This window comes from Moschus berezovskii, chromosome 8 (assembly GCF_049115385.1).
Source record: "Moschus berezovskii isolate FMDL1 chromosome 8, NW_MosBer_1.0, whole genome shotgun sequence".
Classification (NCBI taxonomy): Eukaryota; Metazoa; Chordata; class Mammalia; order Artiodactyla; family Moschidae; genus Moschus; species Moschus berezovskii.
In genome coordinates, this window is record NC_142467.1 from 97,778,407 (window position 1) to 97,802,704 (window position 24,298).

The 24,298-nt window shown below is 50.1% G+C and overlaps 1 protein-coding gene and 1 pseudogene across 7 annotated transcripts in view; one reads left to right on the top strand and one right to left on the bottom strand.

The window, feature by feature from the left end:
- The window catches only part of SMARCA4 (SWI/SNF related BAF chromatin remodeling complex subunit ATPase 4), a 90,193-nt gene extending 67,544 nt beyond the window's left edge, over positions 1-22,649 (bottom strand). For 6 of the 7 annotated variants that reach the window (XM_055428877.2, XM_055428876.2, XM_088839010.1 and 3 more), the window contains exons 1-5: positions 22,508-22,647; positions 4,419-4,668; positions 2,414-2,546; positions 1,133-1,513; positions 726-824 (exon numbers count right to left, since the gene is read on the bottom strand). In XM_055428877.2, the coding sequence (XP_055284852.2) occupies positions 726-824; positions 1,133-1,513; positions 2,414-2,546; positions 4,419-4,640 (835 nt within the window). In that variant the 5' untranslated portion in view covers positions 4,641-4,668; positions 22,508-22,647. Of the gene's footprint in view, positions 1-725; positions 825-1,132; positions 1,514-2,413; positions 2,547-4,418; positions 4,672-22,507 lie in introns of all 7 variants that reach the window. The other variant, XM_088839008.1, reaches the window with a different exon arrangement.
- On the top strand, positions 17,652-23,091 carry LOC129558844 (uncharacterized; annotated as a pseudogene).
- The last annotated feature ends 1,207 nt before the right edge of the window (positions 23,092-24,298 follow it).

Genomic DNA, 24,298 nt, shown 5'->3' on the forward strand with positions numbered 1-24,298 from the left:
CACCCCTCACTGCCCCATGGCTCCTCACTTTTGAGAGGTTTGGCTCCCTCTTCTTCCTTGAGGTCTCAGCCTGCACATCCCTTCCCCAAAGCCCGTACTAGTCCAGGTGCCCACCTGGGGTGGGTATGGGGTTAGCCTGCCTTTCACCCACCCCAGCTGCAACAGAATCTGATTTACAGGACTGGCTCTTCAATGCCCATCACTGATCCTCAGGCCCCAAGATGACAGGAATGAGTCTGTTTTATCCACAGCTCTGACCTCACAGATGTGACCCTCAAATAAGTACTAACTACATTTTATACCAAACACAGGGGTGACAAAACCCTGAGTCGCCCTGCCCTCCAGCCTGCCTCCCACAGGGCTGGGGGCATTTTCGGGAGGGAAAGGGGTTGGCCATGACCTCTGGGCTCAGGGCACCACATCCTGAAGGATGGTGTCTGCTCCGCAGCCTCTCACTTGGGTCGCACAGTGGACTCACGCCTTACTGTCCCTCTCTTCCTGTTACTGGCTCAGAGACCCCAGGGTCATTGTGACCCAAAAGACAAGGGTGGTAGGGAGAGAGGAATAGGACCAAACCCAAGGCTCTGGGAGCCAAGCAAGGCCAGGTGAGACCCAAAGAAGATGGCAGAAGCAGCAGACGTGTCCCCGATCCACTCTCTGACCGGGCTCATCTCAGGGTCTGCACGATATGAACTCGACGTGTCAGCAGGACAGAGGGAACTCACCTTCAGGCCAGGGCTTGGGAGGCCCTCCGGGGGGCTGGCCAGGCATCCCAGGAGGCACACCTGAGGGTCCTGGAGGGGGCATGTTGGGCCCTCCCATACCTACACGCAAGGAGAAACAGACCAGAGGCTAAAACGTGTCCCGTGTTTATACCTGCACCTGGCCCTGCACCCTGCCCCCACCACAGGCAGCCCTGGCTCCAGGGGATACATCCAACAAGGAGCCCCCTGGTGTGGGCACCAGAGTAGACAAGGGAGCTAGAGAAACACCATTTATCACAACAGCAGCCCTGGTGCCAGGGAAGCCAATGGACAGCAGAGCCCAGACCTGGCAACGTACACGTCCACATTCCTGTTGGTTGGCTCTGAGACCCCTCCCCATCCCAAGGGCCAGGGACGGTGGCCCCTACCATGAGGCCTGCTGTAATTTGGAGGTGCTGGTCCAGGGCTGGGCCCGGGCCCTGTTGCGGACACGGAGGGAGGAGGTAGAGCTGGCATCTGTGGCTGCATCCCGGGCATCGGCCGCTTGCCCTGCACGGCCATCTGCAGGTGGTCGGGAAGGGGCTGCCCCCGGGCCAGCATCTTGTAGGCCATGATCTGCGCTCTGAGCTGGTGCAGCTGGTTCTGGTTGAAGGGTGTTGGGCCCCGGTTCTGCTGCCCCAAAGCCTGCGGGTCGGCACCATCCAGCGGGGCCCCTCCGGGCCCAGACGACATCTGTGGGCCCGAGGACGGACCACTGGCTGGAACCGGGCTGGAGGCATGCTCGGAGCCGCCCAGGGGCGAAGGGTAACCTGTGGGGAGACGTGGGTCTGGGTGGTCACTTGGAAGCACATATCCAGTGATTTTTAAGGAAAAGATGGGGCCCAGTTTACACTGGCCCCTACCCTGAGACAAGGATGGCCAAATGACTTTGTACTCATGATTCAAACAAGAGACGCCCAGAAGGCACACACTCACAGCCTGGTCGGCAGCCTGCATAGCGCTTGGTTCGGCCCACTTAATAACTTGCCAACAATTAAAGCAGAGGTGACACAAAAATCCAGTCTTTCTCTGGGCCCAGCCCCCTGCCCCTCGTCTTGGGCGGGTCCACTCCCCTCACTTCCCTTACCTGCAGAGCCCCTGAGCTTCCCGCCCCATTGACAGGAAGCCACTCTGGCTCAGCAAAGATAAAGCCCAGCCCCACCCCCTCCTGAGGTTCTGACTCAGCAGGTCTGAAGCAGGGACCAGGAGTCTGCTTTCTCTTTCTTTTTTTTTCCAGCTGCGTCACACGACTTGCAGGATCTTAGTTCTCCAGATCAAGAACTAAGGATCGAACCCAGGGCCCCAGCAGTGGAAGTCCTAACCACAGGGCCGCCAGGGAATTCCCAGAGTCTACAATCCTAATACGCTGTTGGGTGACACCAGAGCCACTGTCCTAAGGACCCTGTCCTGCGCAGTCCTTGTCTAACACCTAGCAGGAAACACGGTTTCATCCCACCAGCATCCACTCTCCTGGGGCTGCTCTTGGACAAGACAGCCTGAACAGGGCGCCAGCTAAGCCCAAGCTCAACAGCCCTCCATGGCAGGGTATACCATAAGGCTCAACTGTCCTGGGTCCTCGGAATCCATCTATGGGTGACTCTTTTAGGAAAGTGACCTTGGGACTTCCAAAGGGTGACAAACAGGAGGAAACAGGAGAAGGGAAAGCATACCTTGGGAGTGCTGGTCCATGGGGCTCGGCGGGGGCCCCATGCCTGCGTGGCCCCCTGACCGCATCCCCATCCCCTTCATCTGGGTGTAGCGGGGGTCATCCGACATGCCCTTCTCGTGCATGGACTCCATTGGCTGCGAGTGGACAACAAGGCAGGATCAGCAAGGGGGCATGGGAAGAGACAGCACAGAAATGCACTGCACGAGAGCAGTCAAGGTCACTGAAAATGCGCATCTGAGTCACCAGGCACTTATTGAGTCGCCATGGCCAAGCTTAGGTCCAAGACGTGGTCCTGATGCCTACTTAGATGTCAAGGCATGTGCGTGAAATAATGCCAGTCAGGGGACCTGCAGACTGGTGATCTAGGGGCAAGGGCACGGCTGGACAAGGACACCAGGGGAAGGTGGGGGACAGTTTCTAATCTGAGCTGCAGGTCAGGAGCAGTTATAGCTGTCACAAGAAGACCTTGTGACCACAGGGACCCTCTAGCCCGGGAGACTGGAAATCAGAGACAGGCAGTAACTCCTGCCCACAAGGTACGGTAGCAATAGTCCAACGTCCTCATTAATCCCAGATCAGCCTTCTGCCTGCTAGCAGGGAGGGGGCCGTTTGTAACATCATTCTGCCCCTCCTAGGAGACACGGTCAGATCTTAGTGGGACAGAAACACACAGCCTCCCTCCTGATGCTCAGCACTAAGCACTCCCCCTATAGAATGGCTGGCAAAGTGGACGTCTTCCAAGACCCTCCCAGGCTCAGATGCCAATGTCCAGCTCTCTGGTCTAAGAGGTGGCCCGGCAAAGTCAGCCACAGCTCAACATGTACCGTGAAAGGAGGAGGAGGAAAAGGAGCAGGTCAAGAGCAGAGGGCCAGCTTCCCAACCAGAAGCAGCGTGGGGCCCTTGGGATGCTAAGCAGACCCCTGGGTGGGGCCTGCCCTCTGCTCCTTCTCCCCTGGGCTCGGGGAGTGGACAGACAGGCTCCCCTCCCCCAGGGCAGGAGCTCTCTGCAGGCACGGGAAGGGGCGGGGACCACCAGACCTCAACTCTTGGGCCAGCCAGACATATGGCAGGCGTCTGAGAGACGTGTCAGGTGTCCAGGAAGAAACAAAATAGAGAGGGGAAAACAGAGGAGAAACGAGCCTAAGTCAGCATTGGGGGCAGCGGTCAGAGAACCATCAACAGCTTTCTAAGAAGAAATGACCAGACAGATACTGTACCCAAGTTGACAGGAATATATGGCTGATGGGTAGGGTGGAGCGGGGTCACCTCACTGTGGTGGAGGTCGGGGGGGGGTGGCACTTGCCTGAGGTCAGGGAGAGCCAAAGGGATGAGCTGGCTCTGCTGAGTGAGCGTCCCGCTGAGACCCTACTTCCTCATCTGCAAAATGGACACAATACATACCTGCACCTGATGGGCTGGCAGGAGGGGATTAAGTGAACTGGGGTACGAACATATGGACAGCCTGGCAGGGAAGCCAGAGGGGTAGGCAGAGACCCCTCGTCCCCAGGCCTTGTATCTTCTACTGTGATGGCCACCTGTGACCCCAGATGCTTGAAAAAGGTACCTTTTCCTTCAGATGCTTTTTATCCAAAAGAGAGTATTTCCTCGTTTCCTCCAACCACCTCCCAGGAATACAAAGAGGAAAATTATATATGTGAAAAGAGGTTTTCCTCATCTCACTGGCCAAAGCATCGTTGATGCACTCAGGGGAGTGGTCAGGACAATGACAGCCAAGTACAGGATCAAGCGGGGACAAAGGACACTGGCTGCTGCGCTCTGTGAGCCACTCAGGTGAGTCAAGCAGTCCGAGTGCAGGTAACCACGGGCCGCAGGCCATCTTTCAGGATTTGGACACTTTTATTCATTAATAAAACAACAGGCGTGAGAGTCCCAGGGTTAGGAGGGCTGTCAGCTCGCAGTGGGGCTCAGGACACACTGCGCACCCTCCCGCCCCTGACGCAGGGCGGGGACCCAGCTGGTGGGGCTGAGGGCCCGGGGCTCCCTACCTTGTGCATCTGGTGCATGTTGTCCTGAGGGTACCCTCCAGGGCCCTGGGTCGGGATGGGGTGTCCTGCCGAGGGAGGCCCTGGGCTGGGTCCCATGATGCTGTGGGCGGAGCCAGGGGAGGGGCCCGGGCTGGGGCCCAGCATGGCTCCGGGGGAGGGGCCGGGGCCGGGAGAAGGGCCTGGCCGAGGAGTTCCACCCAGGGCTGGGTCTGGTGTAGACATCTTCACAGGAGCTGCAGACAGTGGCCTTCTGCTGGGAAAAAAGTCCTGGTCAGTGTGGGGGTCACAGCCCCTGGCTGGGTGGGTCACAGCAGGTCAAGGACAATCACACACGGTCAGGTCAGAGCCTCTGACAGGCACCCCTAGCCACCCAGTCCTTTCTCTTCCATTCCTCTCCGAGCAGATGATACGTCAAACACCCAAAAAACCCAAGTGCCCTGAGGAAGGGGTGGGACCCAGGAGGTGGGGCACCAGGTGACAGACACTGCCTAGCATCCCCTGGTAGCTTTCTAGTTATAACAGAGGGGCGTCTCAGGGAAGTGCTGACACACCCTTCACGCCCTCTGAATGCTTGCTCATCTTCCCATTTAAGAAAAAAGAGGAGCATGACTGAGGCTCAAAGCCTCTGTCGGCAACAGCATCTGACTGGACCTTCAGCAATTCAACTAAAACAAATATTCATGGCAAGGAATGCTGGTTTCAACTTCATGCAGTGAGACCAAGTTTCCTTTAAAGTAAATGAATTTACGTTTTAAAAGTAGGCTCTTTAAGAGCCTACATAACTAAGGGCATAGTTACATAACTAACTACATAACTAATGGCACTCTGATATCTCAAACACTTCAAAACTGATATTCAGGACTTCCCTGGTAGTCCATGGCTAAGACGCCATGCTTCTAGTGCACAGGGCCTGGGTTCAGGTCCTGGTCAGGCAACTAGATCCCACATGCAGCAACTAAAACCCAGTGTACTCAAACAAAAAAAAAATGTTTTTAAAATTTAGTGATACTCAAGGGCTGCAAACTAAAACCTGATACCCAGAATTATGACCCAGAGCCTCCACAAGAGGCTAATGTGAACTGAGTCATGATTCCTTTGACTGGCCTGTGAGCTGATTTATAAGGGCTTTCTAGAGTAAGTGTTCAATTTTCAATCTGCTGTGCAGTTATATGACCTTAAGTAAGATTCTCTTTAATGTAATAACCCCTTTCCTGATGACAGAGTAAGGCATTCTCAGTGCTGAAATCTGAAAAATACAAAAAGAATACAGAAACGTAAAATCACCAATCAACCCACCAGACTCAGAGGTTACGTGTCTGCTGGCCCTGCAGACAGCAAGAAACAGTCCTGCCCTCTTACCCTCCCAGGAAGGTGGGCTGAGAGGTATCTCCAAGGAGGGAGGGTTGCAGTTCCTCAGAGCCCCCCAGAGCTGTGATAACAGAGCCCTCAAAGGAGGGAGGGCTGACTGGTGCTGCCGCCGGGACTTCACCACACTCCGGCGCTTCTCCTTTGAGGCTACTCCACACACAGGCAGACGCTCGCTCTACAGGACTACTCAGCACATTCCAGGCACGGTTTCCCTTTGGAGAATCATACTTAGGACCCTTTTCATCATTTAGTAGTCTTCAAGATGCAAATTCTAGTGGTTCAACCAAGTTTCCTGGGCCTGATTCATCCTGTTATTTTAAGGTCCCCCTCTTGCTTTTTATTTTTTTTAATTGCAATATAGTTAATTCAGTGTTGTGTTCCTTTCTGCTGTACAGAATCACTTTGCTGTACAGCAAAATGAATTGACAAAGTGAATCAGTGGATATATACATATATCCACATTTTTCTAGATTCTTTTCCCATGAAGGTCAGGCTTCCCTGGCGTCTCAGTGGTAAAGAATCCACCTGACAAAGTAGAAGACTCCAGTTTGATCCCTGGGTCAGGAAGGTTCCCTGGAGAAGGGAAAGGGTACCCACTCCAGTATTCTGGCCTGGAGAATTTCATGGACTGTATAGTCCATGGGGTTGCAAAGAGTCAGACACGACTGAGCGACTTTCACTTTCACTTAAATTTTACTAGACTCTCCTGATTTCAAGGATAAATCTTGAAAAGTTATAGGAACATTTTTGGGGATGCTTTAAACATGCTTTATTTTACTGTTTAATATTTTGGCCACAACACATGGCATGGCATGTGGGATCTTAGTTTTCTGACCAGGGATAGAACCCGTGCCCCCTCCTTCTGGAAGTATGGAGTCTTAACCACTAGACCATCAGGGAAGTCCCAGTACAGGAACATTTTTAATTTTCCTGATTTAAAAAAAAAAGGTCTTCCTGTGAAAGGTCGGGGTATATCTTCCTGGATAACAGATCAAAGCCCATACTCCTTCAGTCCAACTTCACAACTAAATAACGCGAACAAAGAGGATGAGAAATCTCAGCAGGGCCAAATACCTCCCCCTGCCTGTGAACACACCCAACCAAACGAGCAAACATTTCTCCACTCTGCCTGCATCCCTGGTCTCCTCCACATCTCAGGAGCCTTGGAGATGAATTTTAAATACACCCAACAGGAGTGTCGGAGAACATGTTCACAATCCCTTCCCCACACATCCCAAACCCAATGTGCTCAAGGAAAACTCAAACTTTAAAAAAAAAGAAAAACAAATTAGAGACCAATTTATTTGGAAGCAAAATCGGAGATGATTCAAAAAGACCTGTACTCAGAAAACTCTAAGACACTATGAAAGAAACTGAAGAACTTTCCTGGTAGTCCAGGGATTAAGAATCCGCCTGCCAGTGCACAGCACGCAGGTTCAATCCCTGCTCCGGAAAGATTTCACATGCCACTCTAAGCCTGTGCGTCACAACTACCGAAGCCCATGCACCCTAGAATCTGCCTGTGCTCAGAAATGAGAAGCCCCTGCAATGAGAAGCCCGCAGACTGCAATGAGAAGCCCGCAGACTGCAATGAGAAGCCCGTAGACTGCAATGAGAGAATAGCCTCTGTTTGCACAACTAGAGAAAGCCCGTGCAGCAATGAAGACCCAGCACAGCCAAAATAAACAAACAGAAATCTCACACACACACAAACAAAAGAATGAATGAAACTGAAGATGACACAAATAGAAGATACACTGTGTTCGCGGACTGAAAGATAATAACCAAACCTCTCAAGGCAATCTACAGATTCAATGCAATCACTATCACAATATCCATGGCATTTTTTTTTTTACAAAACTAGAACAAATAATTCTAAAATCTGTATGGAAACACAAAAGACCCTGAATTGCCAAAGCAATCCTGAATGAAGAATGGGGCTAGAGGACTCATGCTCCCTGACTTTAGACTGCTCTACAAAGCCAGAGTAATCAAGAGTACGGCACCGGTGCAGAAACACACACAGAGATCAATGGAACAGAACAGAGAGCCCAGAAACAAACCGGCGACGATGGTCGGTTATCTACAGCAAAGCAGGCACGAATACATGCAGGAAAAAACTATGCACCCAGATGCTCACAGCGGTATTTACAGCAGCCAAGACATGGGAGCAACATAAGTGTCCACCAACAGACGAATGGAGTAATAGTCTAGACAGTGGAATATTCAGTTCAGTCGCTCAGTTGTGTCTGACTCTTTGCGACCCCATGAATCACAGCACGCCAGGCCTCCCTGTCCATCTCCAACTCCCGGAGTTCACCCAAACTCATGTCCATCGAGTCGGTGATGCCATCCAGCTATCTCATTCTCTGTCGTCCCCGTCTCCTCCCGCCCCTAATCCCTCCCAGCATCAGAGTCTTTTCCAGTGAGTCAACTCTTCGCATGAAGTGGCCAAACTATTGGAGTTTCAGCTTCAGCATCAGTCCTTCCAATGAACACCCAGGATTGCTCTCCTTTAGAATGGACTGGTTGGATCTCCTTGCAGTCCAAGGGACTCTCAAGAGTTTTCTCCAACACCACAGTCCAAAAGCATCAATTCTTCGGCGATCAGCTTTCTTCACAGTCCAACTCTCACATCCATACATGACCACTGGAAAAACCATAGCCTTGACTAGACAGACCTTCGTTGGCAAAGTAATGTCTCTGCTTTTTAATATGCTATCCAGGTTGGTAATAACTTTCCTTCCAAGGAGTAAGCGTCTTTTAATTTCATGGCTGCAATCAGCATTTGCAGTGATTTTGGAGCCCCCCAAAAATTAAGTCTGACACTGTTTCCCCATCTATTTCCCATGAAGGGATGGGACCAGATGCCATGATCTTGGTTTTCTGAATGTTGAACTTCAAGCCAACTTTTTCACTCTTTCAATTTCATCAACAGGCTTTTCAGTTCCTCTTCACTTTCTGCCATAAGGGTGGTGTCATCTGCATATCTGAGGTTATTGATATTTCTCCCGGCAATCTTGATTCCAGCTTGTGCTTCTTCCAGCCCAGCGTTCCTCATGATGTACTCTGCATAGAAGTTAAATAAGCAGGGTGACAATATACAGCCTTGATATACTCCTTTTCCTATCTGGAACCAGTCTGTTGTTCTGTGTCCAGTTCTAACTGTTGCTTCCTGACCAGCATATAGGTTTCTCAAGAGGCAGGTCAGGTGGTCTGGTATTCCCATCTCTTTCAGAATTTTCCACAGTTTATTGGGATCCACACAGTCAAAGGCTTTGGCATAGTCAATATAGCAGAAATAGATGTTTTTCTTGAACTCTCTTGCTTTTTCCATGATCCAGCAGATGTTGGCAATTTGATCTCTGGTTCCTCTGCCTTTTCAAAAACCAGCTTGAACATCTGGGAGTTCACGGTTCACGCATTGCTGAAGCCTGGCTTGGAGAATTTTGAGCATGACTTTACTAGCATGTGAGATGAGTGCAACTGTGCGGTAGTTTCAACATTCTTTGGCTTTGCCTTTCTTTGGGATTGGAATGAAAACTGACCTTTTCCAGTCCTGTGGCCACTGCTGAGTTTTCCAAATTTGCTGGCATATTGAGTGCAACACTTTCAAAGCATCATCTTTCAGGATTTAAAAGAGCTCAACTGGAATTCCATCACCTCCACTAGCTTTGTTCATAGTGATGTTTTCTAAGGCTCACTTGACTTCACATTCCAAGATGTCTGGATCTAGGTGAGTGATCACACCATCGTGAATATCTTGGTCGTGAAGATATTTTTTGTACAGTTCTTCTGTGTATTCTTGCCACCTCTTCTTAATATCTTATGTTTCTGTTAGGTCCATACCATTTCTTTCCTTTATCTTTGCATGAAATGTTCCCTTGGTATCTCTAGTTTTCTTGAAGAGATCTCCAGTCTTTCCTATTCTGTTGTTTTCCTCTATTTCTTTGCACTGATTGCTGAGGATGTGGGGTAGCTAGTGGAATATTGCCCCACCATAAAAAAGAATGAAACCTTGCCATTCGCAACATGGATGGACCTGGCAGGTATTCTGCTTAGCCAATTAGGAGAAAGACAAATACTCTATGTTATCACTTACATATGGCACCTAAAAATAAACCAAATGAATATAACAACACAGAAACAGACTCACAAATACAGAGAACAAACTGGTGGTTACCAGTGGGGAGAGATGAAGGAGGAGGGGGCAAGAGGCAGGTAGAGGATGAGGAGGTATAAACTAGTATGTATAAAATGAACTACAAGGATATACTGTACAGCACAGGGAATAATAGCCAATATTTTATGATAACTTTAAGTGGAATACAATGTAGAAAAACGTTTGAATCACAATATTGTATATCTGAAACTAATGTAACATTGTAAATCAACTATATCTCCAGCTTTCCTGGTGGCACAGACAGTAAAGAATCCACCTGCAATAAAAGAGACCTGGGTTCGATCCCTGGGTTGGGAAGATCTCCTGGAGAAGGGAATGGCTACCCACTCCAGTATTCTTGCCTAAAGAATCTCATGGATAGAGGAGCCTGGCGGGGTACAGTCCATGGGGTCACAAAGTGTTGTACATGACTGATCAAGTAAGCATGCACACACATACACAACTATACCTCAATTAAAAAAAAAAATTGGGGGGGACTTCCCTGGTGGCCTAGTGGTTAAGAATCCGCCTTGCAATGCACAGGATGCATGTTTGAGCCCTGGTCGGGGAACAAAGATTCCACACGTCGAGGAGCAACCAAGCTTGCACACCGCAACTACTGAGCCTGTGTGACACAACTAGAGAGTTTGTGCACCTCGACGAAAGAGCCCACATACTGCAACAGAGATCACACATGCTGTAACTGAGACCCAAAATAAATACTAAGGAAAAAAGCAACCCATTAGGCACTGGTGCTGGTACCACCCATGGACACAGGAGGGCAGGCCTACAGCATCGCATGGGTGTGGAGTACAGGAAAAGGGAGAAGGAAGCAGCCTCCAGCCCTCGATGCAGCCTCTTGGGTTGTGGCCCAGATCCTAGGTGTACAGCCACCCAAGTCCTAGATCAGATACAGCACCTCCACAGCACTTGGTTCCAGCCATGACCACCCCCCTCCCAGCGGAATCCCTGTTCTGATTCTCTCACTGTAGGTTAGTTTCACCTGCTACTGAACTCCGTCTGAAAGGAGGGTCATACAGTTTACTTCTGCACAACTTCAGTTCTGGGAGGAGCTTCCATGCTGTAGGGACAGCCATAATTCTCCTATTCCCAGACCCTGTGCTCCCAGGTTTTGGCTAGCACATATAAAGCTGAGGTGAACAATGTCAGTAGGTGGACGTGGGTGCACATTTTCCTTGTGTGTGCGTCCAGGAGGGGAACTGCTGGTCGTAAGGGAGGCGTAATAACATTAGCTTGACAGATATTGCCAGTTTTCCAAATTAGCAAAATAATCACATACACTGCCCTCCCTGAAGCAGCAGAGTAAGCATTCCAGTTCCTCTAATTCAACACTTGGTACTGTCAGTCTTTCTAATTTGTAACCATTCTGGTGAGTGTATAATTGAATCTCATTACAGTCTTAATTTGCAGTTCCCTTCTGACTAACGGTATTGCACCTTTTCATAGGCTCACTGGCCACCAAAAGATCCACTTTTATACATGCTCTAAGTTCTCACTAACTTCTTACTGGGGATGCTGCTGCTGCTGCTAACTCGCTTCGGTTGTGTTCGACTCTGTGCAACCCCATAGACGGCAGCCCACCAGGCTCCCCCGTCCCTGGGATTCTCCAGGCAAGAACACTGGAGTGGGTTGCCATTTCCTTCTCCAGTGCATGAAAGTGAAAAGTGAGCTACTGGGGATAAGTGATTACAATTACTGTCTCTCAGTGATGAAGACAAGTTCTTAATTTTAGTGATGTCCAATATATCAAATGAAAGTCACTCAGTCCTGTCTCTTTGTGACCCCATAGACTATACAGTCCATGGAATTCTCCAGGCCAGAATACTGGAGTGGGTAGCCTTTCCCTTCTCCAGGGGTTCTTCCTAACCCAGGGATCAAACGCAGGTCTCCCGCATTACAGGCGGTTCCTTTACCAGCTGAGTTACCAGAGAAGCCCAAGCTGGAATCAAGATTGCCGGGAGAAATATCAATAACCTCATATATGCAGATGACACCACCCTTATGGCAGAAAGTGAAGCACTAAAGAGCCTCTTGATGACAGTGAAAGAAGAGAGTGAAAAAGTTGGCTTAAAACTCAACATTCAAAAAACGAAGATCATGGCATTCAGTCCCATCACTTCATAGCAAATAGATGGAGAAACAATGGAAACAGTGACAGACGTTATTTTCTTGGGCTCCAAAATTACTGCAGATGGTGACAGCAGCCATGAAATTAAAAAGACGCTTGCTCCTTGGAAGAAAGGATATGACAAACATAGACAGTGTATTAAAAAGCAGAGACATTACTTTGCCAACAAACATCTGTCTAGTGAAAGCTATGGTTTTTCCAGTAGTCCTGTATTGAGAGTTGGACTATAAAGAAAGCTGGGTGCCAAAGAATTATGCTTTTGAACTGTGGTGTTGGAGAAGACTCTTAAGAGTGCCTTGGACTGCAAGGAGATCAAACCAGCCAATCCTGAAGGAAATCAATCCTGAATATTCACTGGAAGAATTGATGCTAAAGCTGAAACTCCAATACTTTGGCCACCTGATGTGAAGAACTCACTCACTGGAAAAGACCCTGATACTGGGAAAGACTGAAGGCAGGAGAAGCGGACAACAGAGGATGAGATGGTTGGATGGCATCACCAACTCAAAGGACATGAGTTTGAGCAAGCTCCAGTAGTTAAGTGATGGAGAGGGAAGCCTGGCATGCTACAGTCCATGGGGTCGCAAAGAGTCGGACATGACTGAGCAATTGAACTCAACTGAATGTATGAAGTCTGTTCTTCTACAATAAATTGTTCTGGGGTTCTGTTTAAGAAATCTAAGAAATCTATATCTATCTGTGACAATGAGAAATAATGTATTTGTGGTCTCTACCTTCAGTTCTTGACAGAGTTCCTAAAATCCATGCAATTTCCTAAGTGATATGGGTGATAAGAGCATCTTAAACAGACCTCCAAAATCCCTTAGAATTCCCTCAGAGACAAGACAATCTTTGGTTCTAATGAGGCTACTCCAGGTGGGCTCCTGAATAACTTTAGGACGGGAGCTGGTCAGAAGAAAGACCTTAATAGTTTAGAAACTTCAGCTACATCCTCCAGGGAGGGGAGAGGAGCTACAGACTGAGTTCATAGATCATGGTTATGTGACAAAGCACCAAAAACCTTAAACTATGGGGTTCACAGAGCTTCAGGGTTGGCGAACCCATTCATGTGCCAAAAGGGTGGTGCACCCCAAATGCATGGGGACAGACACTTCTGCACTCAGGACTTTTCTGGATCTCACCTTACTTATCTCTTCTGCTGGCTGTTCTTCTGTAGCCTTTATAAACCAGTAAACATAAGTAAGATTCCCTGGAGAAGGAAATGGCAACCCACTGCAATATTCTTGCCTGGGAAATCCTGTGGACAAAGGAGCCTGGGAGCTACAGTCCATGGGGTCACAAAGAATTGGACACTTCAGTTCAGTTCAGTCGCTCAGTCGTGTCTGACTCTCCGCGACCCCATGAATCACAGCACGCCAGGCCTCCCTGTCCATCACCAACTCCCGGAGTTCACTCAAACTCATGTTCACAGAGTCGGTGATGCCATCCAGCCATCTCTTAGCGATTAAACAACAGCAGCAGCAGCAACACAAATTACCAAACCTGACAAGGGCATCATGGGAATCCCTGTTTGTGTCCAAGCTGGACAGGAGTGTGGATAACCTGGAAAACCACTCACTACTTGCAACTGGCATCTGAAGGGGCATCAGTCTCGTGGGACTGAACCCCTAACCCATGAGGTCTCCACTAACTCCAGGTGGTTAGTGTTAGAATTGAAATGAGCTGCAGGACACCCAATGGTGTCCATACAAACCTGGAAAACTGTTTGGTGTGGGGGAAAAAAACATGTTTGGTGTCCAAGTACTGTAAAGAGAGAAAGCAGGTTTTCCTTAACTGTTTCAAGGTCATGGAGAAAGGAATATTTCAAAATTCAGGGGGATTATGTTTTGCCTCTGTGTGACTATTACTAGTCACCAGTGACTATTACTGAGGACACATCAGTCACAAAGAAATCACGGACAGGCTCCTTCCCTTGGCTGACTGCAGAACTTCCCTGGAGGTCCACCTGCCTGCCAATGCAAGGCAATGGGTTCAACCCCTGGTCAGGAAACTAAGATCGCGCCTGCCATGGGGTTATTAAGCCCAAGTGCTACAACCACTGAAGCCCATGTGCCTAGAGCCTGTGTTTCACAACAAGAGAAGCCACTGCAATGGGAAGCCTGTGCACTGCAACTAGAAAATAGCTTTTGGTTGCAACTGGAGAAAGGGTGCGTGAAGCAATCAAAACCCAGCAAATTACACCAGGCAATCAAAACCAAAATAGGTAAATAAATGAATAAGCTTAAAAAAAAAAGACTGCGGTAGCACTGTACATATGTGTATGGAGATGGTCCACAATGAAGCGGGGGAAGAAGGCACCGTCAGAGTCAGGGGTGTAGGCCTGAACACCGTTCTGCTGAGAACAACAATGTCCTCCTGTTAATCCAAGCACAGAAGCTAGCCCCAAGAAAACATGCACCAAACCACCAGTGGCTCTCTATAGAGGCGTGTGATGGGGAACTTAACACGTTGCACATCACAGACTTCTGGAGTTTTTTCTTTGTGTGTGTTTGTTTTAACCATCTATTACTTCTCTAAACAGGATTTAAACACACACACACACACTTTTTAAGGAAAAAAAAAAAAAAACTAGGTCAGACAAAATACCTGGGAAGTCAACACCCAGAAAAGATGCCCAGGAAGTGTCTCTGGGGAAATAAACAAGGACGATGAAAGCATTTGGAGACTGTGTTATTTTCCATCTACTTTCAACTTCACCAAAATCGCTGTGCTGATGTTCAGATGTGGAACCAGACTGCTTCAGTATCAGAGGTCTCATTTCTTCTTTCGTACCCGCCTTAGTGCTTCTCTTCTAAGGACCATGATTTCTCTTAAAAGGATCATGGTGGCTGACTACCACAGCAGGACAGGCTGCTAACGGGCGATGGGGACCCTCTGAAATCTGCTTACTGAGATGATCAGTTAAGGTTTTTTTTTCCATTTTGCCTAAAAACCGGCTGTATATTTAAGTTTGGTCCCAGGGAGCTGCTGTTTTGTTTCTGGGGCGTGGCAAAATTTGTTTGAAGACACATTTCAGCAGCAGCTCCATGGCAGTCAAGTCATGACTCGGAGCTCAGAGAGAGTTCAAGGCGGCTTGGCCGGGTGGCTTCAGCAAATCCAGCCTCATTCGTCACATTTAAACTAAAAAATGAGATTTCCCCTAGATACTCCACAACCCTCCACACTTGACCTGAGGCTGTGGGATGCAGCAGTCCTCAAACCAGCAAGGACGTGTGGGTCGGGGCACCTGTGGTTTCAGGGACCACATGGAAATAGCACATTCCCGAGCCCGCAGCTGCCCAGAAGCTGGCTGTTCTGTGGCAAACATTATCCTTGCAACATAATTAAGTAGAAAAAACTTGCCCTGCATTTACATTTCAGAAACTAAAAAACCATGTCCTAATGATGATAAATTACAATGTCTTCTCAGGTCTACCTAAGAGGTAGACATGCCAAATTGTTATTTGTATTATTTTTAGCACTGAGAATTATACATCATTTGATTCATTGGAATCCTCCCCCTCCACCCTTAAGTATTTCATTCATTTGAAAACCACTGAAGAGTACCTCCCCACTTATAACACGGCAGGAGACACGAAGGCAACCAGGCCCTCAGGGAGTTCAAGCTCCAATCTGGCAGGGAGATAAAACTGTCTACCTTCCAGAACACAAACACTGCCTATCTACAACAAACTCTTTTTACTATGATCCAGACTCCATGTGCCCTGGAGGAGGAAATGGCAACCCACTCCAGTATTCTAGCCTGGAAAATTCCATGGACAGAGGAGCCTGGCGGGTTACAGTCCATGGCGTTGCAAAGAGTTAGACACAACTTAGCGACTAAGCACAGCAGACTCCAGGTGACCCAACATAAACACGCATCAAGTAACCATAACAAGTTTTACAGTTCTATCCTGACCCTTGTTCAGTCACTCAGTCGTCTCTGACTCTTTTTGAACCCATGGACTACAGCATGCAAGGCTTCCCTGTCCTTCATTATCTCCCGGAATTTGCTCAGACTCATGTCCACTGAGTTGATGATGCCACCCAACCATCTCATCCTGTCGCCCTCTTCTCCTCCTGCCCTCAATCTTTCCCAGCATCAGGGTCTTTTCCAATGAGTCAGCTCTTTGCATCAGGTGGCCAAAGTACTGGAGCTTCAGCTTCAGTCCTGACTCTGCTCTGCCTCTGAAACCTGGGTAGACTCTCCTCCTCTCCTCTGTTAAGGCTGACCGAGCCCCACTGGATGAACAGCAAGACCACCCCTGAGTCTGCTGTGAGGCCTACTCTGTCCTCAACCCTGAGCATTACCTGTGACTCCTGGAGGTGGTTGGAGAGACATTCCCCTACAACAGGGACACGCAAAGTGTAAGCATGGCACCTACAACCACCACTTGCAGCAGTGTGAGGACAGGCCCTCCAGCCGCCGCCAAATGCTTGGGGAGAACAAACGTGCCCTGAACTGGGTTCCAGGGACTGGGCATGCAGCAGAGAACAAAGTCTGCCTGGTGGAACTGACAACTGGGTGCCACAAATAAACAGGACACAACGTTGCTAGTGGGTGGAAGCACTGTGCAGAATCAGGGAGGATTAACAGTCAAGCTGATGGGAGGTGCGCTTCCAGTCATGGTGGCCGAGGAGTCTCAGTGGTGGGGACACATCTGAGCAGAAATCTGGAGTGCGATGGGAGTCGGTGGCTGTGGACAGGCACAGCACCAGCAAGCACAAAGGCTGGGACTCTGAAGGAGAGCCGGCGAAGAGGGGGCGGCCGCAGATGAGATCAGAGACAGGCGAAGAGCACAGACCATGCGCCTCGAGGGCAGTGGGGAGGAAGCAGAAGTCCACCCAAGGTGCAATGGGAAACCACTGGTATATTCCAGTTAAGGCAGTTGATATGGTCTGATGATGGTTTCAGAAGATTTTTCCGAACCGGCAGAAGGAATGGATGTGAGCGTGAGAGAATAAGAGGAGACAGGGATGACCAAAGTGACCAGAAGGGTCTCAGCTAGCACAGGCCATGCCATTTGAAATATAGGGGGCTTTCCTGGTGGCTCACAAATCCTCCTGCCAATGCGGGAGACATGGGTTCTATTCCTGGTCTGGGAAGATCCCACGTGCCGCAGAGGAACTAAGCCTGTGCACCACAACTCCTGAGCCAACATGCTGCAACTACTTTAGCCCACACACCTAGAGCCTGTGCTCCGCAGCAAGGGAAGCCACGGCAATGAGAAGGCCGTGCACTGCAACTAAACAGTTGCCCCTGCTTATTGCGATTGGAAAAATAAGACTGAGAAGCAATGAAGACTCAGCACAGCCATAAAAATAAGTAAACAGAAGCATCAAAAAAAGAAATACAAAAAGTGTCCCTTCCCTGGGGGCAACCAGCCTTGGAACCAGGCTTAGCAAAGCCCAGCCAGGCTGCATTTTGGCCTCAACTCACCCCCGCTTGGGGTGAAACAGGGGGCTGATGCTCCGAGAGGCAGTTTGCCCAAAGTCACATGGGAAGAGAGTCCTGCCTGCCTCAAGCCTGCCTGACTCCGGTGCCTGAGCAGCGATGCCGGCTGAGGAACAGGAGACACAGGAGGAGGAGCGTCCAAAGGAGCACCAAGTGCAGCAGAGGGAGCACTCCAGAGGCAGGCGCCTCCAGGGGCTGTTCCAGGGAGGCGCCAGGAGTCCCGGCTGCGGGCCAATGCGCGCTCGGAGTTTATCGGGGCCGGAAGCGGCTCCCAGGGCGCACAGAGGAGCCCCCTGTGCATCAGTGTAGCCGTGGGCACAAGAGACAGCCTCCCTCCAACTATCCCAAGGCTCTGGGGGTGAACCCTGCCCCCTTCCGTCGCTCACGGTACCAGGTGAGGCAGCAACTGCCACACAGCCACCTGCTTCCTGAACCAGCGGGGCACGACTCGCCAGTGAAAGGAGAACTTACACCCCCCAGGGAGCCACTTTAAAGCCCATCCTCTTTTTTTAATTGCGGTCTAGCTGATCTACCATGTGTTAGCTTCAGGTGTACAACACAGTGATATTTGTACATAACCCTTTTCAGATTCTTTTCCCCTACGGGCTATGCCAAAATATTGAGTACAATCCCCCGGGCTCTACCGTTCAAATTCTTTTCCCCTACCGGCTATGCCAAAATATTGAGTACAATCCCCTGGGCTCTACAGCAGGTCCTCACTGGGAAAGCCCTTCCTCTTTATCACACCCCAGGAGCTGGCAGACTTCACAGTGAGCGGAACTCAGACTTCTCCCGGGGTTACAAATGTCCACACACAAAAATGTATATATACGGCCCTTAGGCAAAGTAACGGAGCCCCAAAACCAAGCTCTGGAAACCAGTCTTGGCTTCCAGGAAGGGGCCAGGACAACGAAGCCTATTCCCTGAGGGGAACTGGAGGGAACTGACTCCAACAACCCTTCCCTTCTCTCTGCTGTGGGAAACGGAATCCCCCAAGAAACCCAGCTGCTCCTGGAGGCAGCTCCAGGTCCCTTCCCACTCAGGAAGATGAGCAGAGGCCCACTTTCTCATGCCCATCAAATCCATATCCTGAAAAATTTCCCCAATGGCTCAGCAAATGAATCAGCCTGCAATTCAGGAGACGCAGGAGATGGGGGTTCAATCCCTGGGTCAGAAAGATCCCCTGGAGTAGGAAATGGCAACCTACTCTAGTATTCTTGCCTGGGAAATTCCATGGACAGAGGCACCGGAGGGCTAGAGTCTATGGGGGTCACAAAAAGTTGGATACGACTGATGACTAAGCACACAAGAGCAAACACGAAAATATCACTGATCACACCGAAGAGCTTCCTGCTTCTTAGGGATGACACCTGGAAGATAAGAGCTCACATGACCTCAACTCAGTTCTCACAGATTCACCCTCAGACCTCTCCCCTCACCAATATTCACGCGCTGTTACTTCCCTTTTAGAGTAGGTTTTGAGCATTTTTATTTAAAAAAAAAAAATTTGATTCTCCAGTGTTCCAATCCAGTTACGAGGAGATATGTGAAATGGAAAACATTTTATGTTTTTCAAAATCCAAGCCACCTAACACACTTCCCTCTTTCCAGTGCCGTACGGTGAAACTGCAAAGCACAGCATTTTTAAATTAATAAGGACAAAATGGAGGCACCAATTCCTTTCCTACCACTTTGAAAACATATGGAACCACTGCAATGGGGCAAAAATCTGCTGTGCATCTTAATCTGCTAGGATGTTGCTGGGATCCTAATAAATAACAACAGCGACAAACTGTTTACTCTTGTGTGTCAGGCACTTTCCTAAGCACTTAACATTGGTCATCCATCATTTTGCTCTTGTTTAGTCCTTGCAACAATCGTACAAGTTGGGTACTATTACTGGACCAGCCCTCTTTGCAAATAAGGAGATGGATATGAGTGAATGAGGACAGGGTCCTTGTCTGCCTGTTCTTGGCTGAACCCCCAGCCCCCAGCAGCACCAGGTTCATAGCGGGTGCATGCCTGTTCCTTACATGAATGGGGAATGCATGGGTGGGCCACTTCCTGAACAACTCCAGGGGGCGCCATGGACATTGTGCTCTGTCTAGGGTCAAACTGAATGCCCTCCGAGCCCCGGCAGCCCTGATGACCCAGGCCAAAATCAACCGTCGTGTCTGAGGACTTACCCCATTTCTTGGAGGCACCAAGAGGGAAACTGGCCAACCCAGGAGTTAGACTTGGATGTTCAACCCCAGAGGCCCTGGTGAAATACACCTGGACCTCAGTGTCTTCACTGGCAGAACGTTCTCAAGGGATATTCACCGAACACACCGAGTCCCTCCCCCTCTCCCACATCTGATACACAGTGAGGACCGGAAGCTGGTCTAGTTACCTCCCAATGTTTTGAGGACCCACAAGAGAGGCAAAGGCATATAAATAAATTATGTGTTTTAAAAAAATAAATGTGTGTTTATGTTGGAGTGCTTTTCACTGACAGAAAGTCTGGAGACCACTGCACTGCCCTGCACGAAAGCTTTGATGAGGTCACCCCATGATGAACACCCCCCCAAAAAAACCTGCAAAATCAACATCTGAAGGGCTAGCGTGTGTGCTCAATCGTGTCCGACTCTGCGACCCTATGGACTGTAGTCCATCAGGTTCCTCTGTCAATGGGATTCTCCAAGCAAGAATACTGGAGTGGGTTGCCAAGCCCTCCTCCAGGTCCCAAATCCATGTCTCCTATGTCTCTTGCATTGGCAGGAGGATCCTTGACCACTGCACCACCTGGGAAGCCCCCCTGAAGGGTTGGGCACAAATGATTTCAAGTGGCATGAGGAGGAATGCTTATTATTTTCATAATCATATATGTACTGAGTTTAAGAAAATTAGGAAAATGTATATAACCAACACATCAAACCTGGGGTTTCTGGGATACAGAATGACCCTTATGTTTCCAGTTTTCTGAACAGTTAATTTACAAATATATACATATAAACAAAACCACCTCCGATAAATTGAGAGCTCATATTACAGGCCAGACTCTTCAGCATGTTAAACCACTTCCCATACTATCTTTTCAACCCTCACAACAATTCTTTGAGCTGGCACTGCTGTCATATCTGTTTCTCGAGTTGGGGGACCTGCTGGTTAAGTGTCTTGCTTGAGGTCAAACAAGAATTTAGAGCTGACTGTGAATCCAGGAGGTCTAATTCCAGAACTAGCACTCCACAAAACCACCTCCTATTAACCACCACCCCACATCTTCACTCTTGAGGGAATGAGGTTTGGGGAAAATGGCCTGGAAAGCTTTAGAAAAAAATTAAAAAACAAAGCAAAACACAGCACAGCACTATTTATTGTCTGCAACTCGCCCTCAAGTCCTGGGCCAAGCACTTCACACACAAGGCTACTCAATCCTCAAGAGTACCCTCCTCCTTCATTCACAAATGTTCGCTAAGGGCCTACTACACGCTGGGCCAGGGCACACTAAAGGAGTTTACACAGACACAGCTCTGATGGCCCCTGGAGAAGAGATGTGTGATTACAAACCGGAGTAACTCTTAACACAAGAAAGGATCAAGATGACCATGTGCAAAAGCAGCAGAGGGGAGCAATGACTGGTCCCAAGTGGTCAAACACAACCTGGGGGTCCTACCTAAACCTGAGTAAAGGCCCCCTCTTCCATGCAGCTACCCTGATCTCTGGTTCCCACCACTCGCACCCATCCACTGTGTTCCTCACACATGACAGGCCTCCAGTTGTTCCCACATTTACCACCTGTTCCCCTACAAGATTGAACAGGCTGCTCTGGGCACACAACCTCCAACTACCAAACACCCATTTGGGGCTCAACAAGTTATGTGTCGAACAAGAATGGAAGAGACTGGACTGAACAACAATAGTGTTTCCCTCTTGACAGAAACCATTTTACAGGCTTTCACCAGCTCCATTTGTGCCATTATTCTCATTTCAAATATGAGGACACTGAGAGGTTCCGAAAGAGTAAGCTATTTGCCTCCTGTCACACAGCGAAGTGACCAGCAACAGCCAGGAGTCAAACTCGAATCAGGTCTGTCATTTAAAAGTAAAAACTTGTTTCAAATTCCTAGGAAGTGGCTCTCACTGCTCATTCCCTACTTTCCCCAATGATTCACTAGGGGGAAAAAATATCAAGACTAGTGTCTTCAAGACCTTCACAGAACACCTTCTCCTGAAAGATTCACGTTTTAAATAAAAACCTTAATCTGGAAAATCGACTGGCAAAAAGGGGAAAGGATGCAAAACTAAAACAATGCTTTCAACAGCAAACAGTTCTCCCCGACCTTCCCCACTGCTGCCGACCCCCGGCATCAGGGCAAACGTTCTCAAATCACTACTTGCGAGGGGTTAGCAGAGTTATTTACCTTTCCTTGAAAATCTAAAACGACGTGACTTTTTTAAAAATAAAAATTCAGGTCGGCTAACCCAGGGGGGGTGGTAATGTTCGTGTCTGGGAGACGCTGGACACACCTGGGTTTTTTCCTATTGAGCTCCGACTGCAGCCTCGCCAAAAGGCAACATTCGAGTCGGACCCGTTAGAACGTAACCAGAAAAGCCCGGACGCCTGGCTATTGTTGCAGCCCCGGCAGACACCGGGATGTAGGCCCCTGGACCGCCGACCGGGCGACGCGCTTTGTCCGGCGACCCCGGCGAGAGCGCGCGCAGCGGGCGCGCGGCCTCCACGCGGCCCCGGCCCCCACCGCGCCGGCCCGCGGATACTGTAGTCGCCGAGGCCTCGCAGCCTGTGGCCTTCCCCGCGCGCGCGGTGCCGGCCAGGCTTCTTGACCCTCGGGCGCCGCCGTACCCCGGCCCCGCTCCGGGCGCCGGCGGCCCCCTCCTCTCTCGGCGCCCCGGCTCCATTCAAACCGTCCTCCCAAGCCCCGCGCCGCGCTCCCCCCGCGACCCGCGTTCCTTACCGGGAGTCGCCGGCGCCGTCGCCTTCCCGGCGCCGCCCCCGCCCCTCCACGCGGGGCCAGGGGCAGAATGGGCGTCTCGCTTCTCCTCACGAAACAAAGAAGCAGCCGCCGCCGCCGCCGAGCGAGGGTAAGCCTCGCGCGCGCGCCCGCCTGCCTCAGCCGCCCCCCCACGTTGCCCGCGCCCCCGCTGCGCGCACACTCGCCACCTCCCCTCCCCCCACCACGAACTCCCTCTCTCGCTTCCGCTGCTGGCCCGTCCTCGTGCGCGTGCCCGCCCGCCCTTCCGCTCCTAGCGCGCGTGCGCGTCTAGCCGGGGTTGTCTGGGAGAGGTGGGTGGGGCCAGAGGGAGCTAGAGCGCCCGACGCGCCTCCCAACTCTGTGCGGGACGGTCATGCGCCTGCGCGCGGTGGTCTCCGTCCTCGCACGCCGCGCGTCTCAACGCCGCCGAGCATGCGCAGAGCAGGCGGCACTGCGGCGGTGGTGGAGGTGGAGGTGGCAGCAGGAGGTTGGGGGATGGGATGGGATGGGTGGTGGAGAGGTCCGCGGGGAAAGCGTGGTCGAGGGCCCCTGAGACTCAGAAGTGAGGCTTCCAAGGTCGTGCAGGAGGCGGACAGGCTGGTCTGGGGGTGAGCAGAGCCGGCCCCTGGGCCGAGTGCAGGTCGATGTTCCGGTGATGGCGGTGCCCGTTCGGCAAAGCCTGGCGGGCAAAGACCTTGGCTACTTTTTCCGCAAAACTTACCTCGGGTTTAGCAGATATCCATTGACGTGCCACAGACTGAGGTGGCCACAACACTGAGGTGTTGTAGTACCGAAGAGAAATCTCAGCCTCTGTGGCGCTCATGGTTTAGTGGGAGACGCAGGGGCGAGGCAAGAAAACTCTTTAAGTAAAATACACTATGTTGAAATGGACACATGAAGATCGGGGAAGTTTTAAATGGGGCAGCTAGGGAAAGCCTCGCTGTGAACACATTTGAGTCAAGACATAAAAGCTGTGAGAGGGAGAGCGTTGTTCCAAGTGTGAAAGCCCAGAGACTGTAGGAGGCTTCATCACTTAAATTTTGAGAGTATCTCTGAGTGTATACGTTGTTTCTAGCCCCACAACTGGACAAACGGTCCCCAGGGCCAAGTCCTACAGCCTGTGACTCCCTACCCCTGCTTCTCTCAGGCCTGCTCTTCCTCATTTTTCAGGTCTCAGCTGACTCATCACCTCCCCTGGCCTTGCCTCCTCTTTGATCACCTCCTTTTCCTTTCACATTTCTTAGTTAACCCCTTTAATACCTGTCTCCCTAACCTCAATTTTAGTCCCTAGTGAATACCCAATATCTAGTGTGGTGCCACCCTCTGCCACATATTAGATACCTTAAAAATATTTTGTTTTAATTGAAAATATATTAGCTTCTATGGACTGTGTATCATCAGCCCTTTGGGCCTTTCCAAACCCAAGGTGAGGCCCTTAGAGCATAGAGCAGCAGCTGATATCTTGGCTTGAAGCCAAAAAGACCTGCATTGAAAACCTGACTCTCCTTAGTACTTGGGGGATGCCAGGCAAGTTTACTGGAGGCATCCACACTTCTGTTTCTTCATCTGTAAAGTGGAAACAGTGACAGCACTCATCTCCACAGGGTTGGTTATGAAGAATCCATGAAAACAGGCCGTGGAGAAGCTCTCAACGCCTTAGCTTGTGACATTGGATAATGGACAGGAAATGGGCAAGTGGGGTCTGGACTTTGGCCTGTTTCATTCATTAAAGCAATGTTTCTAAAGTACCTTCAACATCTTAAACGCTGAGCA